Source organism: Photinus pyralis, unplaced genomic scaffold, assembly GCF_008802855.1.
Source record: "Photinus pyralis isolate 1611_PpyrPB1 unplaced genomic scaffold, Ppyr1.3 Ppyr1.4_LG7, whole genome shotgun sequence".
Classification (NCBI taxonomy): Eukaryota; Metazoa; Arthropoda; class Insecta; order Coleoptera; family Lampyridae; genus Photinus; species Photinus pyralis.
The window spans coordinates 32,876,044-32,899,489 of NW_022170738.1; the positions used below are offsets into that span (position 1 = coordinate 32,876,044).

Genomic DNA, 23,446 nt, shown 5'->3' on the forward strand with positions numbered 1-23,446 from the left:
GCAAATTTGCCCAAAAATGGCGGATGATTGCGGTACTTTCTATATCGAGTGACTTTAGTAGGTATAGGACAATAATGCCATCTCAATCGAAAAAATCGAATTAATATCTCATCTAAAAAAAAGGGCATTTGTAAATACATTTAATAAAGACACATATTATCATTATTATTATTATTTAGGCACGCTGAAAATTGATACAATGAAATCAAATAGGAATGAGCGTCCGCAGATGCAAGCCATAATGAATCGCATCCCAAATGAAAATCACTAGTTACTCACCTAAATGCACCACACCACCACAATTCGCTTATAATAAATGAGATAAATGCAATGGACATAATTAAACGCCGGTAGAATGTCGATTGTTTTTATTTAAAAAAACAAAAGTAACGTAATTTATAAAAGAACAAAAAACTTTATTTAAATAGTAGTATATACGACAATACATCGAAGTAGGACTTTTACACTGAGATGATCAAGTTAATAACGTGTCATCTAAATCCTCTTCTTTTCCTTCTGGTTGATTCATAATTTTTCTCAAAACTTTACTTACAACGTCCGACAGTGACTCCCGCGCGCCAACATCGAGAATTTTCAAGCACTTCTGATGCACGCTATCGCCCTCCTTTAGTTGCAAAACGGCAATGAGGGCGATTTCCGAATTTGCCTTCACGTAACTGTTCTTCTCCTTTGTCCCATTGACTAACGCGGGTAATAATAACTTCAACAAGTCCGTCGCCATTTTCTCTGAAGGAACGGCACGCGCTAAATGTATTGAAACTTTCGCTAGTAACTGCTTCACGTCATTACTGCTGTTGTTCATCGTCTAAAATGAGAGAGTCAGTATTGTGAAGTACTCGGGACGATTAGCAGAACCTTAACGAAGGGTACAAGCAAATTAATTGGGAGCTGCTCGTCGTTGAGCATGAGATACTGTAACAGATACCCGCAGGACCGCACTGCGGTTTGTGTGATAGGAACACGATCGGCTGATAATTGACTAAGTAAGGTGCGTATTAAGCGCACTCTGTATTGCTCATCCCACAATAGATTGGCGGATTCCTTCAAGGCCACCGATAAGGTGGCTGCACGTCCTTGCCGAAGTAACCAATCGAGATGCGCTTCGTCATCTACAAACATATTGCTTGAAAGTATACAGTAATTTTTTTTTTTATGTTTTTAAACAATTTTATTTGCAATATGTTAATGTTGTTAAATTCATAAATATAATAGAATTAATTAGATACTTGAATACTCACTGAGAATGTGTTCGCTAAGTACGTTATCTAATTGTGAAGGAGGCAACCATTTACAGAGAGCGCCCAGACATCCTGCCGCCGCATTTCTGGTAACGTCTTCCTGGTGGCTCAACAAGCCGACTAGCGTGGGGAAAATTTGTTTTTCGATTGGTTCTGACATTTTATTGCCGGCCGGAGTGATGATACCGCGAAGCGCGTGTAGCGTTGTTTCCCTAATTGAAGAGTCGTCGGTGCTCTTTATCGTATTGTGCAGTTCTGTAAAGAGAGGATCCGCCCTTTGATGTATTAAAATCAGGTAGCTCAGTGCGGTGGCCGATTTCAATCTCACGGTGCGATTCGGATCGTTCAGTGCTTTGACGAAGGTCGTCTGCAGTTGCGGTAGAAATTGTTTCAGCATCACACCGACCTTCGCCAGGAGAATTGCGAGCGTTTCCAGTACTGACGATTTAACGTTGGCGCTAAATCGATCGCCGAGTATTCTGATGAGCGGTCCGGTAATCGTGACGACGCTCGGCTGTAACGCCTGGGCGCTGGTAATTTTTATTACTTCGCCCAGACCTTGGGCCGCCGCTTCTTTCTCGTCGCCGTCGCCGTTTAGGATCGCCTCTCGGAATATGGGAAGGACGGGGGCGATGCCTTTGGGTAAGCAAAAGCCTGGCAGTAGATCGGAGGTGCCTTTCATATCCGACATGGCGAAACGCACGGCCTGGCGGACGTCGGATACGTATTGTGCTTGCTGTTTCGGGTCTAAGGTCTGCAAGTTAAAGACGGAATTAACGGGAAAATACGGCTACCAACTGTGCAAGGAGCAATTCCACACATCAGAGATTCTATATTGGTATACATACGCCTATGAAATTACTACCAAAATTGTCCTGCAAAATAACAGCACAGTAACTAGAAATTATGACTTCATGGACAAATATGTAGGTATATCGGGCATGTTACATTCTCCCGATTTCATTTTTCATTGCTTTAGGTTCGGCGCCCAACTAATGACGCCATACCGACAGTCTTGTTAAGGCGAGGCTTTACAATTCAAATTTTTGCGATTCTACGCGCCAGAAGGAATAATTTGTGTGAATTAGTGGAAGAAATACCGATGTAGAAGTCCCGCCTGGATATTAGTTTCTTTGAAACATTGACAATTGTTTTGGAAGTTTACGCAATTAGCACGAATCGTCTGCTTTACGATGACCGCGTTGTTCGAATTTTGCGATTTGCGTTATCTGGTAATTACCAAATATAGTGCACAGAGATAAACAATGCATAGGAATAAACGCTATAATAAACATGGAAAATTCATCAGCTAATAAAAACAAATCTAAGGCATATTTAGGTTTGAGTAGATGGCGATAAGTAAACATAAACGTATTCCGTTGACAGAATGGATCATCTCTAATTTTAAATAATAAATAAGATAAGTATATATTTTAGGGATGCCAGGGATTGTCAAGCTATAGCCGAATCGGTTGATGATGACAATAATTACGCTAATCCAGATTTGATTCGGCAATGGTTCTTGAACATAATTATGATGTAAACTGTGATTCTGTAGTTCAACCTTCGTCTCACAGTCCCGCATCACCACCAATTTACAATTCAGATCAAGAAAGGAAAAGGTATAGTAACACACGCATGGATTTAACTGTTGATTATTAAGGATCCTCAGAGCCTTTCTAGTTTTATATTGTCGTCCGTCCGTCCGTATGTGCGAACTCTTTTTAAAAGTAGCCAGGAATTTGTTGCATTGTTGGCAACCACATGTACAGGGTCGCCAAATAAGAATGCGAGGTACTGTATCTGGGAACCTGTCCATCGTAGAGGCTTGCGGTAAAAAATTTGTTACTAAAACGGCCACGAGAAAAACCTGGAAAATATTTTTAAGTTTCTGCAATGGCCGCTAGGGGGCGTAACTGCAATCTGGAATCTAAAAAAGTGATTTTTCTGTGAATTCCGCTATATTAACCTAACAAAAAAATGTCCGGTCTTTGAAGTTGACGATAATCTGAACAATTTTTGTTTGACAATTTTTCCTGTATCTCTAAAAATGAAGTGGTGGGGGGTATTCAAAGGTTTCCGTAAAGAACACCTTGTATCTTCGAAACGATTTCATGAAAAAAAATCGGACCAATGCATTTAATTTTTTTGAGAAAATTAACCATTTCTGTCGGAATGTCGAAAAAAGCCCTCAAGCGGTGATATGTGAAACTAACAAAACTTCAAATAATATATTTGTAGGTGAAGAGTAGCTCTTTTGAACTAATCCGACTTTGTTTAAATCGGCTCAGCCGTTTCGAAGATAAGGGTGTTCTTTACAGAAACCTTTGAATACCCCCCACCACTTCATTTTTAGAGATACAGGAAAAATTGTCAAACAAAAATTGTTCAGATTATCGTCAACTTCAAAGAACGGACATTTTTTTGTTAGGTTAATATAGCGGAATTCACAGAAACATCACTTTTTTAGATTCCAGATTGCAGTTACGCCCCCTAGCGGCCATTTCAGAAACTTAAAAATATTTTCCAGGTTTTGCTCGTGGCCGTTTTAGTAATAAATTTTTTTACCGCAAGCCTCTACGATGGATAGATTCTCAGATACAAAACCTCGCATTCTTAATTGGCCACCCTGTACTATCCGATCAAAAATGAGTTGCTGTCCAGTCGCCTTTTTTTTGTTTACATGGAAAATCGTATTTAACTTGAACTTCCAAAGGCGATTCGACAGCAACTCATTTTTTGGATCGCCGGTTACTTTGATCAAAGCATGTCAAAATCGTTATTCATGCACCAAGATTGTTGGGAAGAGCATTTTCTCAATGATCAAGAAATGAATTTGATGCATTTTTGTTGACTATATACACGGTGTCCATTTTTCGAGTGCCACTATGGGGATCTCGCTTACCTTAAGAGATAGAGAGTTGGTTAAATGAGAGCAAAGTTGCGAATTGTCGTGCTGAATAATCTCAAAAGAAATTTAAAATATCTTCAGTAGTTTTAAAAATATCGCAAAAAAACGGAGATGACGGAGAAACACGTAGCAACTTTAGTTTTTCTTATGGAGCCGTTTTAAATTTCGACATATGAGATTACGTCTTTTTTTTCTCTTTACAACGATACATCACAAATGGTGGTTCAGTATCACATTTTTCCAAAAAATACAATTTTTAACTTTTTGGGAAGAGAGCCTTGGAAAAACAAAACGTTCTTTTATTGTGAACAAAAGTTTGACAGTTTGATCCATCTGTCTGGTTGCAGCGTTGGCAGGGAACTAGTGTTGAGAAAATCGGATTTTCATCTGAACAGAATTGAACCTTCGTTTTGCAAGAAAATTATAATTCAAATTAGAACAAAATACATAACAATAAATAATATTGTCGCAATAAAACTAGCACAAACGTAAATGACACTACTTGAAATAAGTCAACCTTTTGTTCACAACAAAAGAACGTTTTGTTTTTGCAAAGCACTCTTAGCAGAAAATGAAAATTGTAATTTTTGAAAAAATGTGATACTGAACCACCATGTGTGATATATCGTTGTGAAGAGAAAAAAAGACGTAATGTCAAATTCCAAAATGGCGCCCATAATAAAAACTAAAGTTGTATAAATGTCTAGTACAATTAGTTTACCATGAAAAAAATATAAAATAAAATCAGAAATTTTCGTTTTTTTGTGATATTTTCAAAACTACTCAAGATATTTTAAATGTCTTTTCAGATATTCAACACGAAAATTAGCAACTTTGCCCTCATTTAACGAAATTCCTATCTTAAGATAAGCGAGATCGCCATAGTGGCACTTGAAAAATGGACACCGTGTATGTATTTTGCAAGGTGAAAATAAATGGTCGTTAAAAAGTAATGGTAATACTGAGGATCCTTCAATCAGTCCAATTCTGTAACTTAAAATAACCTCAGCAACTTGCTAGTAGTGAAGGTAATTGCTAGATGAGTAATATTTGTTAAAAGTGGTACTGACAACCTTGTTGCCTACAATTTTCACAATTCAATTGCTTGACGCTAGCAATAGGTAAAGTGCTGTTGTTAAGTCTTAGCAAGTGTATTTCACCCGTTCAAATATGGCAGGTGGATGGTTTAAATACGAATTTTTAAACGCGGTTGAAGATTCAATTCTTCCCATAATTCATCTAGTAATTAATATCGTTTGGAGCAGCTCTTTCAAGAACTAACATGGCATTTTTAGCGAATTTTCGAAAGAAGTTGGGGCAGCCACTTTCTTTGTCCGTCTGTTCGAGGCCTTAACTACTCTTACAGTTCAAGATATTTAGGTCGTTCTTTTTGCATTCGGTAGCGTATAACTCTGGCATCTGAGCCAAGCAAAATCTTGACGATTAAATGGAGCAATGTCAACTTTCCTATTCTTTATCAATCCACTTATTCCTATTTAAGTATAGATACTTTTTTGAAATTTTAAACATAGATGTCTCTAGTAAAGATAAGCATATCGCATATTGTAAACATCAGATGTGCGCATGCGCAAACTGCGCATGCGCAAACTGCGCAACTGCCAAATTTCTTATTTCTTATTTATAGAGAAATTTTACAGATGCTTCTAGGAAAGATAATCGTATTGGGCACCTGAACCAAGAAAAATCGTAATAATTACACTGCGCATCCGCATTATGTCCAATGTCCATTCAGTGACCTTTTAGGAACTACTAATCAATGCATGGAAAATGCGTTAAAGTTAAATTGTCTTAGGGCGAAAACTTTTTACTTGTTTTTTAAATTGTCCACTTTCTTCTCAAGTTTTACACATAGTAGGTATGAATGCCTAAGTGTGAGTTACATGGCATGATAAAGGTTTGGTACATGGTGGTAACTAATCTTTAGGTTATTCTTAAATAATACTGACCGGGGCCAAGCTCTCCTAACAAAACATTCAAAATGGCGGCTACTTTAAATTACGTTATGGACGTTTTTATTGATGGCCCGCAAGAAGGCAGAAAGTATGAATTTAATCATTAATTTCGGAATTTAGAAGTACGCACAGACAGTGTGATTCTTCTATGCTACGATATCCTGAGCTTAAGGCTGATGAATATTGGTGACCAAAACTGTAGAATTCTCTAGCCTCTCGCCGCGAAATTCACCGCTAGCTCCTATAGCTATAACGTAGGTACCTAGCTATAGGTAAGTAAAATTGGACCATTTTGTGTAAAATTTATTAATGGAAAGCCATGGCAAAAGCGTACGATAAAGGCATTTCTGGGCTGCGAATAATTTTAAAGGATACCGCTCTTAAGTTTGAGGACGTAGTCAGGAATCTAGGTGTTATGATGGATGTGAAATTTGAGGAACACATTAATAAAATTGCTTGGGTTGGTTGGCTGAAACCCCGCCCACTCAAAAATAAAAGCAAAATAAAATTTAAAAAAAAGTGTTAGTAGTACTTACGCTGTGCTTAAACTACTCTATGGTGCGCGTCACATCCTTTACAAATCAACAAGAGTCATTTTAACTGAGGCGCTCGTCTTATCAAAGTTTAATTTTTGTGATACACTATATGGGCCGTGCATTAGTAAGCGCTTAGCTCAAAAAATTCAAAGAGTTGCCTAAGATATATATTTGGTATTAGAAGGCGTGAGCTCGTCTCACACAATCTTAAAGAGTTGAAATGGTTTGATATGGAAAACAGAAGAAGATTGCATTGTTTGCGGCTTTTTCATAGCATTATTAGTACAAAACACCCCCCCCCCCTTATTTATGCAACAAAATCACATTTAGAACAAATGTCCACAACCTCAATATTCGTAATAAAGGAAAGATTTCACCTCCACAGCACAATACATTCGAATCCGAAAAGTCTTTTTCTTATCACCTTCCTTTGCTATATAACATTTTTTCGCCCAATATAAAAAACCTGAACGAACGGCCGTTTTATCGGGAATGCGAAAGGCATCTTCTGACTTTACAAAACTCTGTCATGTAACAGATACACCGAACGTGAACATTTACAATTTAAGTTTTATATGCTGCCGCTGAAATTTTTGTTTTTTATTAAGTTAAATGTACGGGTTAAGTGGAAGACCAACTACGTTGCAACCGAGGTTGCAACAGTTCTTTTTTTCTTTTTGTTATATTTCCGGTAAGTAGGTACCGAGGTAGGTACTGAAGTTGAACTTCGCCTTTAAATGTATTTGTAAATACATTTAATAAAGACGCATTATTATTATTATTATTATTATTGATTTGTCACAAAAACAGTAATTACCAAAGTTATATATAATTATATAAGGAACGTTTTTGTCCCTTACATATTTTCTGTAGCCCTTTTAGTTTTTGAGTTATAGTATGAAAACTCTAATTAGAACAAGATATTTTTTTGGAAACGGCCGCCATTTTGTTGTTTTTATAGATCTATTTTGGCCCCGCTCAAAATTGTTTAAGATCGTCCTATAGAAAAGATATCTACAACTAGGGAAACTTTATCATGACACTCCCGTGATTTTTATGTATAGAAATTCACACCTACTAACAAATTCTTTTTGAAACTGCAATCAAAATTGAAAAATGATCGTACAATGTACCAATGTACAGGTAAAATTTGGAAATTTTTTTAGTGGTCGTACACAAAAATTGTTGTATTGTATTTATATAGTGTGATAATTGTATTATTGTCTTCTACAGTGTGTAAAGCGAGGGGGAATTTTTTTTTAAATATTGATTTATGAAAAAAAATTATTCTTCTTGATATTTTTTGCTTGCTTTGAAGGTGCCAATAACGTTTCGATTGTTTGTGGTTTTATAGCAATACGCTATCTTGATTATAATGTAGAATGATAACTTTCAATAAAAAAAATTAATTTTATTATTTTTCTACAAATAAATTTTAGATTATCGAAACGTTATTGGTACTTTCAAAGCAAAAATATCATGAAGAATAAATTTTTGCAATAAATCAATATTTAAAAAAAATTCCCTCATGTATACCCCTTCGCTTTACATCCTGTATATAAACAATTTATACTCGTATTATGAACTATGACTGGAAGCCGATCTCTCTCATTACAGACCTCTTCAGAACCTAACTTCACAGTAGGTTCAATGGATGCCGCCTGCGGCATCTTGGTTAGCTTCGAGTTTTTGAACTTTTTTGTCTACATACAAAATTTCATTTAAATACCTTAACAAAAAAAAGGTACATGGTTTGACTCAGCATTTGCTTTACTTTTACTTGAGGTGCCTACATTCAAGATTTCATTTAAATATCTTGCAAATTTAAAACAAAAACGGATTGCGCATGCGCAAAACAAATTTTTTGCTTCACCATTCGTTTCACTTTTATTCGAGGTGTCTACATACAAAATTTCATGCAATTCGGTTCATAACTAACTTATTTTTTGACCTACACGACCAATTCACGAACTCCGATCTACAAATTTGATAAAGAATCCACTTGCAAAATTTCATCGTAATCTGTCCATCCGTTCTCTATTAATGGTACTACTCATTTGGTGGTATCGGAACATCACTAACCACAGCCCAGGGGAGAAACGATAGCGCGTGGGGATATTGCTAGGAAAATGCCGAGGACAAAGTCGAACGTGACGGTTATGGAGTGGGGACGCGTACTGATCGCCTTCCGGCCTACGAAATCGGGATTACACTATCATCGAATTTCCAATTTTTTACAGTCGATAATCCACTAATTGCCAACATATTTTACAAGGAGTTAGTTAAAACATATACAATTTTCCTTTACTTTGGAGATTTTTTTATATGACGCTTAGAAGCGTAGATATACGTGTTTGAAAATTGCTATTTTTGACTCTTTTTGGGAATTAAATACAGAAAAATTAATTAAAATTTTTGAATTCTGCACAAATATTCAACTTTACTCTTTGAAACAGAGAAAACCGCACAGCTCTATCTGCTTTACCAAGATAGAAAAAGCGGAAAAACTATTGCATTAAATAAGCCCGGTTTCGCTAGGTGAAGCCTCGCCTTAAGATCCCCAAAAATACGCAGGCGCGCTCGAGTTAACATTTATAACTTTATACCTTCACCCCCACCCAAATAAGATGGGTAATCGACAACGAAAGTTTTTCGGAATTGAAAGTTTCACCGGCGATAAAAAAAATATCCTCTTTCGATAGCGCTGTTAAATTATGTGTCATAACGGTAGTTCGCGAGCAAGCCACGTGTGGGGCCGCCGCAAAAAAATTGCTTCAAAATTTAGGGCGTTGCGATATGTATGTGCAAGATGCATGTACTATTACCCAAATCTATAAATGTGAGGGGGGGAGGGGGGGGCAAAGAAATGCATTAACAATAAATTGTATCAGAACAGTACTCTTTCAAACCACTTACCTTTGTAACAGCATTAAGAGCTTCCCATGACATTTGCAGTACGTCCCGGTCACTATCGATGCAGAGGTGTATTAGACCGCGGTACAGCTGGGGAACGTGGTTTATGTAATGAGCGCGTGAATGAGCGCAAAACGCGCATAATAAAGTGGCGGCCGCTCGCCTTTGATCGAGATTATCGGTACGAGTATTCTCCAGTAGCGAGTCGACTATCGTTCGTATGCCCGCCTCGTCCGTTACGGACAGCACAACAGCCTGACAATATTCCAATTGCTACAAGTCGATAGATGAGATACTACTGTAAGTTCATCCGTTGAACGTACCTGTGCTTCGTTTGGTGTGCCCTTAGAGCTCGCCAACGACGTTTGAAGGGCCGGTAATATCCTAGGCAAGTATTTGTTCAAGGCCTCGCCGGCTACCGAAGCTAGAATAGAAAGTGCTTTAGTGTTAGCTGGAGGCGTGGTTAACTGCGGCACTAAGTAAGGCAAAACGACGCGTGATTTGATCGCCATAACTTGTCGTAGACCGTCCAACGTCCACTCGACCACCTCCGGGTCGCTGTCATTCTGAAATGCCAACAGTTAGTTACCAAATTACTCATTCATTGCTCCTACCAGTTTGCTTAACATAGCGGGCAAAATATCATCGAGCGCCCTGGCACCTACAGTAGTGTGTAAGCTGTCAAAGGTCTTGGCAGCTGCCTGGCGAACCTCGGGTAGCGGATCACACAACGCCTTTCGCACTGTAGGCACCAATGAATTGACGAAAGTTAAGACCATTTCGCGCGAAGTCGAAGCCATTATTTCGGACAGACCAATACAGACACCCTGCCGCTGATCAGATTGGTCAGACTGCAAACCTCTCTCCAAAATTGGTATGATCTCAGGCAGCACTCGTTCGCCCAACTTCCGTACGAGATCTCCCAAAGTACGCGCGGCAACCTGTCTTTTATCGTAACTCTCACTCGCCAAACAACCGAGCAACAATCCGAATAAGGTAGGCAAAATTTCACGTAAAGTTTTCGGCGTATTCGTTACGACGACCTTCCAAACGTGTAATGCGGATTGTCTCACCATCAGCGCGACATCGGATCGACCCATGTACAGACCAGCCAAAACTCTGTTCCGTCGTTCGGCGCCCAACGAACACAAGATGGCTTGATGGGACTGTTCGGTACCGAAATTATCGTCCTCACTAGCAGTTTCAGTACTCATTTTACCGGTAACACCAGAAATTCGGTATAATAGATCGCCCAACAGCTGAACTGAACTGCAATAGACCCTCAAGTAGTGCCGAACATCCGACCCAACACCTACCTGTAGCGTATCCGCCAGTTATCGTCAAATAAACCCCGCTCAAGCTCCGGCAGCAATAACAATATCGCGGAGTCAGCGTACAAATTAACGATCCGCTGTCCCGCTTTCAAAGCGGTATCTCGCACGTACTCGTTCTCGTCCGCCAACGCCTTCAGTATGGGATTTATGATCTGGCCGATGTACGGAGTGAAGTCGGCTTGGAACACGACTGGCATGTAAATGAACATCATGATGTAGCCGTCCTTGACGTGCGGAGCTATGTCGGTCCGTTCAGCCGTCGCGATAATTTCGGGCATAAGTTTGTGCAATTTTTCCACGCCGAGACCGCCGACAACTTCCGACAGGCCTTGGGCGGCGCCGGATCTATCGACCGAGCTGCTTTCGGACGTCAACGTCTGCATGAGCCATGGCAGTAGCTCCTCGAAGCTGGACTCTCCCATTCCTCTGACCATCGCGCCCAGTGCTCTCGCACTTACGCTACGCACCTATGCCAAAATTATAATTACGTTTCACATTTCGGTCAGTTCAGAGGTTCTCAACATGTGTACGTGACATTCTGAACGTTATCTAGTTGTTTACGTGCGGCGATCGCGATTGGTTCTCAGACAATGAAACAAGTTGGAAAGTACTCGAGGTACTTAAGGACGTTTTTGTGGGACGGATCGAGGTTTTATTAGCGCTGAAATATAATCTGCATGCAAAGAATTGTGCCACAAAGCTAATGCTTCAAACCCGACCATTCTACAATGATTCGTTCCAGGGTTATACTTAAAAACCTTTGCAACTTACCGCCCGAACAGCCAAAGTGAAATATACAGGGTGAATTTTTTTCATTTTAAGAGTTGTCGTTTTAGCTTATTCAAGACATGCTTTTGTTTTTTGAAAAAAATCCATAGTTTACTAAATATGGGCGAAAAACAGATTGAGTGATTTTTCTTTTAAATGTTGTAGAATCGTCAATATTAGAAATAAAATAAAATTTAATGCTTAACATGATGAACATACTAATTTCCTTCTCCATTTTACAGTTTTTGAGTTATAATACAAATTTTGTTTTTTTTTAAATGGTGGTCATAGTTGGCTTTGACATTTTTAAAAAGGATACATTTTTCTCTTTATAACGACATAATCATTTTCATATTATTGAGTCTGCGATACTTTGCGGTGTAATCACAAAACAGCAGGTGACTTTTCCTAATTGAAGCAGTCTAATTTTTGAATTTTTCGCCACAAAACTCTTTCTGGAGGACAAATTCACTGTGAGTCGTTATTTTTCTTAAGTCACGACTAGGAGAACTACGTGATGCTGTGGTAAATATGCCTCGAAATATGCCTTTCACAATTTAGATGGCAAAATAATACGGAAAGCTGTAAATTCTATGGCGAAAAGATGCCGCTTGTGTGTTAATAATAATGGTGGACATTTTGACATTTGCTAAGATAGATTACCTAATTTTTTAATTTGTAATTACTTCAAAGTAGAAATTTAAATGTAATAAATCGTAATTTCTTTGCGTTATTGTTCCATTCGTGGCTCCAAAGTTTTAAGTGAATTATCATAATAGATCAAGTAGGTATTATCGCCGCCACAAGAGAAGAGCCCTGCGTCATCATCTACAAGCGTGTGATTTAAGATTTAAAATCAAAGTCAAAATAGTTCCGTAATAATCAATATTAAAGTTGTTGAAAAATGTACTAGATGGCGTAGTTTCGCAAAGGTTTAAAAAGAGCAACAGCAAATCCCAATTCAGTTGTTTTTGTTAAAATGCAATAAAGAACAGGAAAGTTGAAAAAAACGTAGGTAAAAGAAGAATGACAAAAACGAAGAGCAAAAGAGGTTATGGAAAATTTGAAAATAATTAGGAGTATTACGACGTTGGTCAAATCAGCATCAAATATGCATGTTAAACTTGACAAGCGTTATAGGTTATCTCTTTTCATTACATTTAGCTTTTCAAAAGCGCACGTCTATTATATCCCAAGAACTTGTTTCGTTCTCTGCCCTTTTTTGGGTTGCGCAAATTTTTGAGATGTAAGTATCAACACCTTGGATTTATGCATTCGTACATTGATGACGCAGGGCTCTTCTCTTGTGGCGGCGATAATACCTAATTACATTATGAGCGCGCCGCAAATGGAGGGGATACACAAGGTTAGTAGAGAGAGTAGGTTGCCTCGTAACTTTAGAGAGACGCGTCATCGAGAATCCGGAAGTCCCATTTGATTGGTGTTTAAATTTTCGTTGACTTTGACAGTTATATTTAAACTGTGTAAATACTTAATTGTCAGACACTGCTGAAGACTCTATTACGAATACTTATTATAATTCGATTGAAGACTACTGTTGGATACTTAAGTACAGTGGCACCACGCTCAGAAAGTCCCTGACAGGGCGTGTCCGAGGGCGCTAGAAATTTAAACCGTACATTCTGATGCAAAATTTAAAAACACTTTAAGGGAATTACATACCTTTTTGCGCGATCGGTCATTTCTGACTATTTACCATGGGTGTTTCCAAGACAGTACGTAGAATTTACCAGTTGCTATGATTACGACGACGTCAAAATTACTTACCGATCTAAAAACAGAACAGCAAAAATACTTACCGACGCCTTTTTAAAAATCAACAGTCTTACATTACATTTAATCTTTAATTATTGTTAGGTACATTAAACGTACAATTTGTGCTATTGTTTCCTATGGCAAGACGCTCATAAAGTCATAAAGGAAGTTCAAAGCTAGTAAACTACATCAGACACATGCACATTTTTATGAAATTATTAACTTCAATTTTGACAAATAAACTGGTTACCTAGTGATATACACCATACCACTTCGATCATTTCGATTTATTCTGCTTGTTAATTTCTTAGTGCATATTTATATTGGTTGCATAATTTTAATTTCGATCGCGCAAAAAATGTTATAAGCACGTCGAACGTTAAGGGTTACCGTTCTCAGACAATAATTGGAGTCGTCGCTTCGCTCCTCCTCCAAACAATTGTCTTTGAACGGTAAAAATCCCTTACCGTTCTCCATACTTAATATACTATATCAGATCGTAGATCCCAGCTATATGCATCTTGAAAAAGACGAGTTTGTATAAAACTGGAGACGGAAAATGTAAAATAAGCAAATACAAGAAGCAAAGTGTAAACTAAAATAACGTAAAGCGTCAACTGTCAAAACGGAATAATTAATAATTATGGCGCGGAATGTATCGCGTCGTTTTGCAGACTTTTATTGGCCAGCTTGAATTATTTCAATATTAGTTCGCATATCTTCCGAGGCTTTTCTGAGCATGGTGGCACTGTATCAATATAGGGTATTAGATGCCGGATTGAAATCTTTGTGACGTTGTTATATGCAATAGCAGCTCCAACAAATCGAAAGCAAACGGATCGCAGTATCAGTTTTTTGCTTTTCCAAAAGGTAATTCCTGTATTACAAAAAGAATGGGTTATAAAGTGCAATGGAAAGGGAAACCTGAACCCCGTATGCAATAGACTGTGCAGTCTGCATTTCCCGGCCGCAGACTATGAAGATGAAATGTAAGCTATTTTGAATAAAGTGCGTTTTCACCAGCATGTCTCTTTCTATCCAATGCAGGAACTTTTCAGCACATCCATGTAAAGTACCATTTCAATCCATTTTGCATTTTTTGAGCTTGCTATGTTGTTGTTGCGTTAATAATTAATTCTTATGATGTGGACAAAATGGGATTCTGGGTGACGTCATTCGCGTATTTTAATACTGAACGTTTATTGGCTGATAGTTACGAGGCAACCTATCTTCTCTATTAACCTTGGGGGATACACTTATTACTTTTGCTTTATATAATCGCTGGAAGAGGCGCGCAATGACCTAATATCCGTATAAATTAATATTGCTCGCGCTACTTCTGCTTGTCATTGCACAGGTTGACTCAAAATTTCCACTCAAAACCTTCTTGTTAAAGTCACTAGATATAGAAAGTACCGCAATCATCCGCCATTTTTGGGCAAATTTGCTGCCAACTTAAAAAAATTGACAAATAAAATAAGAATAGCTGTAATTTTTTATAACCTAACTTCATAGTACTGTCATGTTTTATAAAAATATATACAGATATCTCCAAACAGGTGGAACAATCCCTAACATTAAAATTACTAGAATCTGGTAACTTCCGCCATTTTTTGGGCAAAAATCATGCGTTCTCTCTCTAACACACGAGCCCAATGGATTGCGGTACTTTCTATATTTAGTGACTTTACTTCTTGTTTGTTGAAAGCGACATCTTTGTAATCGTGACTACACTAAAATGACATTTTTTAGTTCCTACAATTGACACACCTCGAATTTTTAATCAAAAAGCGTACAAATCTCATTTAATACAAATCGCTTCAATTCCAAAATGTGCATTTTACTTCACCGTATCACTTTGATGGTATTAAAGTAAATATTATCACTCTTGGGACAAATAAAAATGTCGTTTAACTTTGAATTTCGATTTATGGATTATTTTGTTATCGATTTACGTATAAACCCTTTAATACCTAAATCAAACCTTCCTTTTTCAAATACAATATTCAAAAACTTTCTACTCATTCGTAAAAAACTTATTTGTATGCCTAAAATTTAGGTGATATTCTACTCTTTCGCCACCTATCGGCATAAACCGCAGCAGGCTTATTTGTCAAAGTAAGTACTACCAACCTTATATCACTGCAAACAGAAAAAATGCACTTTTTAAAAATGTCAAGGCCAACTATGGTTGCTATTTAAAAAATGTAAGTTTGCGTTCTAACTCGAAAATTATAAAAGAATGGACATTAATAAATGTATCTTATTAAGTGGAAAAGGGTGTACGATTTTTGTGCTTTACATATTTCTGTATTAATAGTAATGAAAACTCTACAATGTTTAAAAGCAAAATCACTGCCTCGTTCTTACTCCAGGCATTTCCTAACTTTTAAATGACCCTATTGCAGAACAAATCTCTTACAAAATTCGCCAATTTATCGAATGTGTCATAATTATAACTCGGTATGCGATACTGTTGATATTTTTAACACTAATTTAAAATTCCTTATAAGTATGATCCAATAATTTTTGTCTTTTTTTTGCTTTTATTATTGCACTAATACAATTTCTCTTATTTGCCAATATTGTGTTTTGATTTATGACTTTATTTTGTTTATTGTATAACTCTTTTAACAATTTTCTTTCGCTTTAGTTATAAATCTATCATTATAATTATTTTTGTTCAATTTTTGTTAATTTTTCTATATTTCTGTGCGGCTTTTATTGAACAATATTTAAGTTTGTCCTGTATTTAGACTGGATAGTCTGTTTTGACAATAAATTATTGTTATTATTAATATTAAATCTGTTTTTGACTCATATCTAGTAAACTGTGGATTTTTCCAAAAAAAAAAAAGATATCTAAAATAAGCTCTTAAAATGACAACTCTTTCCTCATTTAACCGAATCTCTATGTCCGCCTATAAGTTTTCTCCGACCCGCTAACATAATTCATAGTAGTATTATTACGTTACACATGCAGCATGTAGTGGACGCGATTCGAAGCTTCCAAGGCGTTTGAAAGCCTCTTTGAAGATGCATTTTTTGTTTCAGAGATAGCGCCAGGTATTTTCCAGAATTTTCGTCGCGATATATACCGGGTGGGGCAATAAATCTTAAGAACATAAATGAAAATTTCCATACGAGCTGAATATTGGGAATTACTCGTATTATCCACATCTGGTAATTTTTGTATGCAAAATTATGTTAATTTTCAAACTTTTTGTTTTTATAAAAAATGATTTTTTCGAAAGCAAAAAATAAATCAAGATTATTGATTTCATTAAACATAATTTTTATTTGGATTTTATTTTGGTTCCTTGGAAAAAAAGGGTGCCCTTCTTATGGTTTCTGAGATCCCAATGCTTAAGTGAAAAAAGAACTCACCCTGTATAAGACCTACTTTTTTTCAAAAACGGGCTGAAAATGTTTAATGCCCGTAAATGCAATACAATTACTCTGATTACAAACTCCTAATTTCTTAAGATTCTTGAAAATACTAATACGACTTCCTAAGATTCCTAATTTTCTAAAAGCCGTTTCCTAAAATTATAAAGGCTCCTAACAGCATGTTATAATTAGGGCGGGTGGTCTACGTGTGGGTTGCAGCGTACCATTATGGACGTTTGAACAGTGGCAACCGATATGAGCATTTGAGCCATTTCCAATATCAAAGACGTAAGAGAACGTCACTCACAGTATAAAGCAATTGTGAAATGACTTACCTCTGGAACTGGATCCAAAAGTGAAGTTTTCAGTCCAGGAATAATGGTTGGTAAATAGGGGAAGAGATCCTTTTGATCCGTTAGCGAGTACATATTCCCAATAATTTGCGCCGCCATCTTACGAGTCTCAGTCGAACGATCGATGAACGCCCTTTGAACGACGGGCATTATCAGCGCCAAAGATGGGGCGTCGATGAAATGAACGAACTGCGTATCTAAGAGCGTCTGTAGACAAACTGAAGTCTTATTCGACGGATCCTGCAACGCTTGCAGTAGTACGGGCACGATCGCCTGAATTTCCGGATTCCGTATGACGGACCCGATGACTCGCAGGGCCTCCGCGCCCGCCTCTTGCACCTTCATGTGGGAATCGCTCAGAACCTCGATCAACTTCGGTACAATGCTAGGAAGACACGAAGATAGCTGCTTGGGAGCGCAGTAGGCCATCGCGCCCAGTAACTCAACGGAACCTATTTTCGGTCACAATATTATCTGTATTAGACAAATGTACCAGTACCAGTTTTTGTTCTCCAAGATCCTTCGTCTAGGGCTGCCAAGAGTGATGGTAGTACTAATTTAACACCATGCGCCGAGAGTTTGCTCATAATGACTCGGGCACAGTCGTCGGTAGCGTTACGAACATACTGGCTTGAGTCACCAAAACACAGTAATAAATAGGGGAGGACGTGCACAATGTAAGGCTCAAATAATCTCCCCAGCATTTGGCAAAGCATTTCAAATGCGAATACCGCCCCTACAAACCTCCAGTAATAGCCAGGTCTTGCGAATAAACCACTTACCTTCCCGATGTTTATAATTCTTCTTATCTTGTATCGCTTCGGTCAGCTTCGTCATGATATCCAACTGCTTGAGCGCCAGAATACCCATACCTTTAACTAAACCTGCAAGACCGTAAGCGGCACCCTTCCGATCTCCATACTTGTCGCTCTTCAAAAGTTGATAGAGAAGTTTACCAACCAAACCGGGAGCGTCATCCTTCACCGAGGGCACCAAGGGCGGTAAACAATTTGCGACCGCCTCTTGAACCGATTGCGACGGGGTGGAAAGTGCCGCAATCAGTCTCTTTACAATCGGCTTGATCCTCGGATCGTCCTTCTCCAAGTGCTTGGCCAAGGAACCCATTAGGATCACTACGGCATGCTTAACTGCGTCTAAGTGGGCGGACTTTGAGGACTTATCCATGAATTTTTCGAAAACGGGTAAAAGCGTCGAGACGTGGTCCTATAAAGAAATTAACGAAATCTGTACAAAGAATACAACTAGATCAACTGCAATGGCTTTGTCTATTAATATACAGGGTGCCCATTATGTATGGAATATACTAAATTTGGCATCAACCGCAAAAAGCATAATATTGCATATTGCAATCATCAGAAATTTGTTTTGTGATATCGTTCGCATAAATCAGAAACAGTATTGGACCTAACATTGTCCCTTGCGGGATGCCCTTATTCGCGGGCCTATAAACAGTGAGTACGTATCATGCGACTTGCAACATTGCTTTCTGTTGTCAAGTAATTGCGAAACCAACTAGTAACGCTCCCAGAGCAAGCATAATAGGACAGGACAGGCTACAAGTAGATCGTGATTCAGTGTCAAAAGCCTTACTGATGTCCAAGCACACTAAGAAAACGGCCTCTCGCTTATCGAAGGAACATGAAAAATCGTTTGCTATTTTCAGTAGGGCTGAAATTGAACTGTGGTGTATCTTGAAACCTGATTGTTGTTCGTTCAAGATTCTATTTTTGTTTGTGAATATATTTCTTCATGATTTTTGAGAGCACTGAGACAATATTTATCGGTCAGAGTTCACGAACGATATGATTCTTGTGTATGAAAGCTGTTTAACATTTTATTTCCCATAATAAGGCAGCATTCAGTTGTTTTTATTTCAGCAAACAAATGAGTAACGAAAAACAATTGAATTTTTTTAAATGGCACTACACCTTTTCATTAGGCTCATTGGATAGATTTTTTCTCTTTTCGATGATGTAACATGTTAGTACCTTAACACACAAAAATTTTTCAAAAAAATTTATTATAATTCATCAATTATCAATATATCAATAACATTAATCTAGATATCCTACATCAAAATAAAACAAATAAACGTGTTAAACCTTGAAAACAAAATGAAATTAGCAATAAAATGAGTGAACTAACTTATCACTAAAAGCTTGAAATGAATGTACACGTTCATTTGTTTTATTTTGATGTAGGATATCTAGATTCATGTTACTGATGTAATATTAATTTTTTTGTATCAGGGACCAGGGTACTAACTAACTAACTCAGGGTGAAATTCATAGATATTGTTAGACTTACACTTTACTCATATACTTAGTGGTAGATATGCAATTTTCCATTTGCAGAACACATTACATCCATTTATAATGAACTTAAATTGTTAAAATGCGAAAACCAATTTATGTTATTGTATGCTGCATTGCTATTTCATATTGTTAATTCTTGTGAACCATTCTACCTTTATACAGTTCTCAAAAAACGTAATAGTTTACACAGTAAATCTTTAAGGGATAATGAGTATTACTCACTCATGGAACATAAGTCTTCCTGAAAATTGCTTTTCATATTTGTCATGCAAGATTTTAAACAATTATTTTAATTATTATACCAACTGCAAAAGTGTTAATAATTTCAAAAGCATGTTACGTACAGAACTTCAAAGTTTCCAGAGAAACAAATGTCAATAGGGCCATTTAATTTTTTGATTTCTTTATTTCTAATTTTCTTTACCTTACTTCTGTCTTATTGTTGTCTTATTATTTTTGTTTTCTTTGTGGATTATGAATTCACATCGCTTAATGTACCGATGGTAGGAGTGAAAAACGGCCTTTGGCCAATCTCCCACCTTTTAAGCAATTTTTCTTTAAATTTGAAATTGTTATTTCTTTTTCTTATGTTTTATTTTTGCTTAATAAAGAATCATTATTATTATTATTATTATTATTATGCTAAGGTAACGCATGCGATTATTGTTATAGTAACGCGCGAAACACGGACAGTTAAGCAGGAATACTAGCAGTAAATATAAGTTCCACTTAAACTAAACTAAGTGTGCACTTAGTAAAGTGAATTCCACCCTAAATGATACGTAATCGAAAAAAAATCTTTAAAATGATTCAAATTCAATTGATGTAAAAAAAAATTCAAAATGACTACTTTTGAGGAACATTTACCAACTTCCTAAAGTTAAATAGACGCCATATTGGATTTTTAGATTAAATTTTTTAATTCTCTTTTCAACGAGCTATCATAATAACATAAGATTGAAAATAAGATACCAGTTATATCAACGGCTATTATATTTTAATCAAGTAGTCTGTGATGAATTTCAAAAAAACAAAACAAAATCTATTCGAGACAACAAAACAATGAAAATAATTACATCAGATGTTAAAAATAGTGGCCATTATTAGTAAAACACACCTCAAGACAGTTTACTTTAGGCAACGTGTTTATTTATTCTTTAATGTACAGGGTGGCCAACTAAGAATGCGAGGTACTGTATCTGAGAATCTATCCATCGTAGAGGCTTACCGTAAAAAAATTTATTACTAAAACGGCCACGAGCAAAACCTGAAAAATATTTTTAAGTTTCTGAAATGACCGCTAGGGGGCGTAACTGCAAACTGGAATCTAAAAAAGTGAAGTTTCTGTGAATTCCGCTATATTAACCTAACAAAAAATGTCCGGTCTTTGAAGTCGACGATAATCTGAACAATTTTTGTTTGACAATTTTTCCTGTATCTCTAAAAATGAAGTGGTGGGGGGTATTCAAAGGTTTCCGTAAAGAACACCCTGTATCTTCGAAACGGCTGAGCCGATTTTTTAACAAAGTCGGGTTAGTTCTAGTTCTAGTTAGAGCTATTCTTCAGCTACAAATATTATATTATTTAAAGTTTTGTTAGTTTCACACATCATCCCTTGAGGGCTTTTTTCGACATTAGCCTGGTCAAAGTACACAAAATATCCGTAAAATGCAGCAAAAAATAAAAACCTTTTGGAAATTCAAATTTAGGTAGTTAAAAGGATTGTGCTTAATATGAGAAAATCTTTACCAATTTAGGTAAGCAATTTTCCTGGAAGAACTTTCGTCGAAAAGTTTGGTATTTGTTTTTTCACTTTAATTGTTTAAATAATGAAAATACAGAAAAATGTTCAAATCAAAAATTATAGCCAATGCATTTACCTACAAAATTTGTCTGAAAAGTTTTCTGATATCTTCATTAGTTTTCGAAATATACCAAATTTTCCTAAGAGTATTTTTAAACATCATCAATTTTCAAGTTTTTAATTTTAAGATTGTAAATAAACAATGACACGTAGAAACGTAGAGTTTTCATTTATTAATCATATCAAAATCAATCAGTATCATTCGTCTTCCGAGCTCAAATATAACTCAATATCATTTTCATCTTCACTGAAGTTATCCTCAAAATGTGAACCTTGAGTGTCTTGATTATCAACATTTATAATTGTTTGATCGTCGAAGTGATCATTATCTTCATCTTCGTCAATATCTACGTTATTTTTTTCTAAATTAGCACTGAAAAAAGTTATGTTAGATTTTCTAAAAGACGTCTAATATAAATAATTGTCTATTATTTAAAAAATTTGCTATTTACAGAAAAACTGTACCTATTAAGTTTTGAAAGTATATACTTCAAAGTATTTACAGATAAAGTTTCATTGAAATATATTAACTTTGTCAGTTTTTTCAGTGCATCACAATCTTCAAATTATTAACTTTGGCTCACGGGACGTTCGCGCGCACTCACGAATCAACTTCCGCTGAAATCAATTATATCTCGTACACTTGTCAATTTACAGAAAAACTTTTCCGACAAATTTTGTCGATAAATGCATCAGCTACAAATTTTAATTGAAACTTTTTTCCGTATATTTAATATTTAAACAATTGGAGTGAAAAAACGAAAACAAAATTTTTCACTCGACGATTTTCCGGAAAATTGCATACCTATCTTCGTAAAGAATTTTTCATATTAAGCACAACCCTTTTGAATACTCAAATTTGAAATTTCAAGAGGTTTTCATTTTTTGTGAAGCTATATGTGTACTTTGACCACGCTACATTCCAACAGAAATGGTTAATTTTCTGAAAAAAATTAAATGCATTGGTCCGATTTTTTTTCATGAAAAAGTAGCTAAATGATGCCTAAACAAGCTCGCGAAAACAGCATCTCTGCAAAACTGCAAAACAATGCCCATTTAACCAGTTCTCTATCTTTAATAATAAGAAAGTTACCCGTGCAATCCCACGCGATCTGGGACACACTGTACACTATATTCCATACATAATGGGCACCCTGTATTGATATGATACGAGGGGGACCCAATCATAGGCGGAAACGACCAGTTGCGCGTGCACGCTTTGTAATTATGAGTAGTGCTGCCAGGTGGTGTTAGTTTGAGGTCTCTCGCGTCATTCAGTAAACTCGCGTAAGTCTGAGTTGAGTGTGGTACTCTGTTGTGGCGTTCCTGCTGCAACCTTTTGGTGATTTAAGATGGCCGCCAACAAGGAACAAGGAAAAGAAAACTGAAGCCGAGACCATTTGGATGCTTCGGCAAGCCTTTAATGATGCTTTCCCTGGCTTCCCAGAGTATTTGATCATTTCCAGTGCTTTTAAGGCACTTTCCAGGCTTTGGAAAGAAGCTAGAGTCCAGGGAAAAGCAAAAACCCTTTTTAAAAGACCTGAAAATCTTTGGAAAGGGAGTACGCAATTTTGGAAAGACGAAAGAATGATTTAGAAAACTGTTCTGGAAAATACTTATAAGGCTCTGGAAAGGATTTAAGACACCTTCCTTACTCTTTGGGTGGTTTCCAGAGGTCCGAAGGTTTTAAAATTCCCAGCGACTTCCAGAAAGGCTTTGAATGTTTAGGAAAGCACTTGTAAGGGATGGAAAGACACTTAAGAGACTCTTCCATAGCCTTCTTCTGCTGTTTTCAAAAGCTATTCTATATTCTATTCATTTTAAGAAGGCAGCGGTAGAAAGCATAGGGACAGTTTGACCTTCACTGTGATTGGATAAAACATAAGTCAGTATTAACCTGAAAAATAAAACAAGTGACGAATCCTGTTTGTTAGAAGTGCGGTTACGAACTAAACCGTCGAACTGTCATTAGCTGTCAATTTCAAAGATTCAAGCGTGATATCGTTTGATTTATATTTATATTTTTCAAATTT

General features: G+C 36.7%; 1 protein-coding gene across 1 annotated transcript; it reads right to left on the reverse strand.

The window, feature by feature from the left end:
• Window positions 1–353: 353 nt before the first annotated feature.
• LOC116175856 (eIF-2-alpha kinase activator GCN1) lies at window positions 354–18,437 on the reverse strand (the record flags this gene model as incomplete). Its single annotated transcript, XM_031494196.1, is given in 10 exon segments — window positions 354–826; window positions 877–1,130; window positions 1,260–2,013; window positions 9,596–9,865; window positions 9,916–10,158; window positions 10,207–10,861; window positions 10,909–11,393; window positions 17,196–17,665; window positions 17,713–17,949; window positions 17,996–18,437. Coding segments are annotated over 10 exon segments (4,161 nt in total), but the record flags the coding sequence as incomplete, so codon positions are not given.
• Between the last annotated feature and the right edge of the window lie 5,009 nt (window positions 18,438–23,446).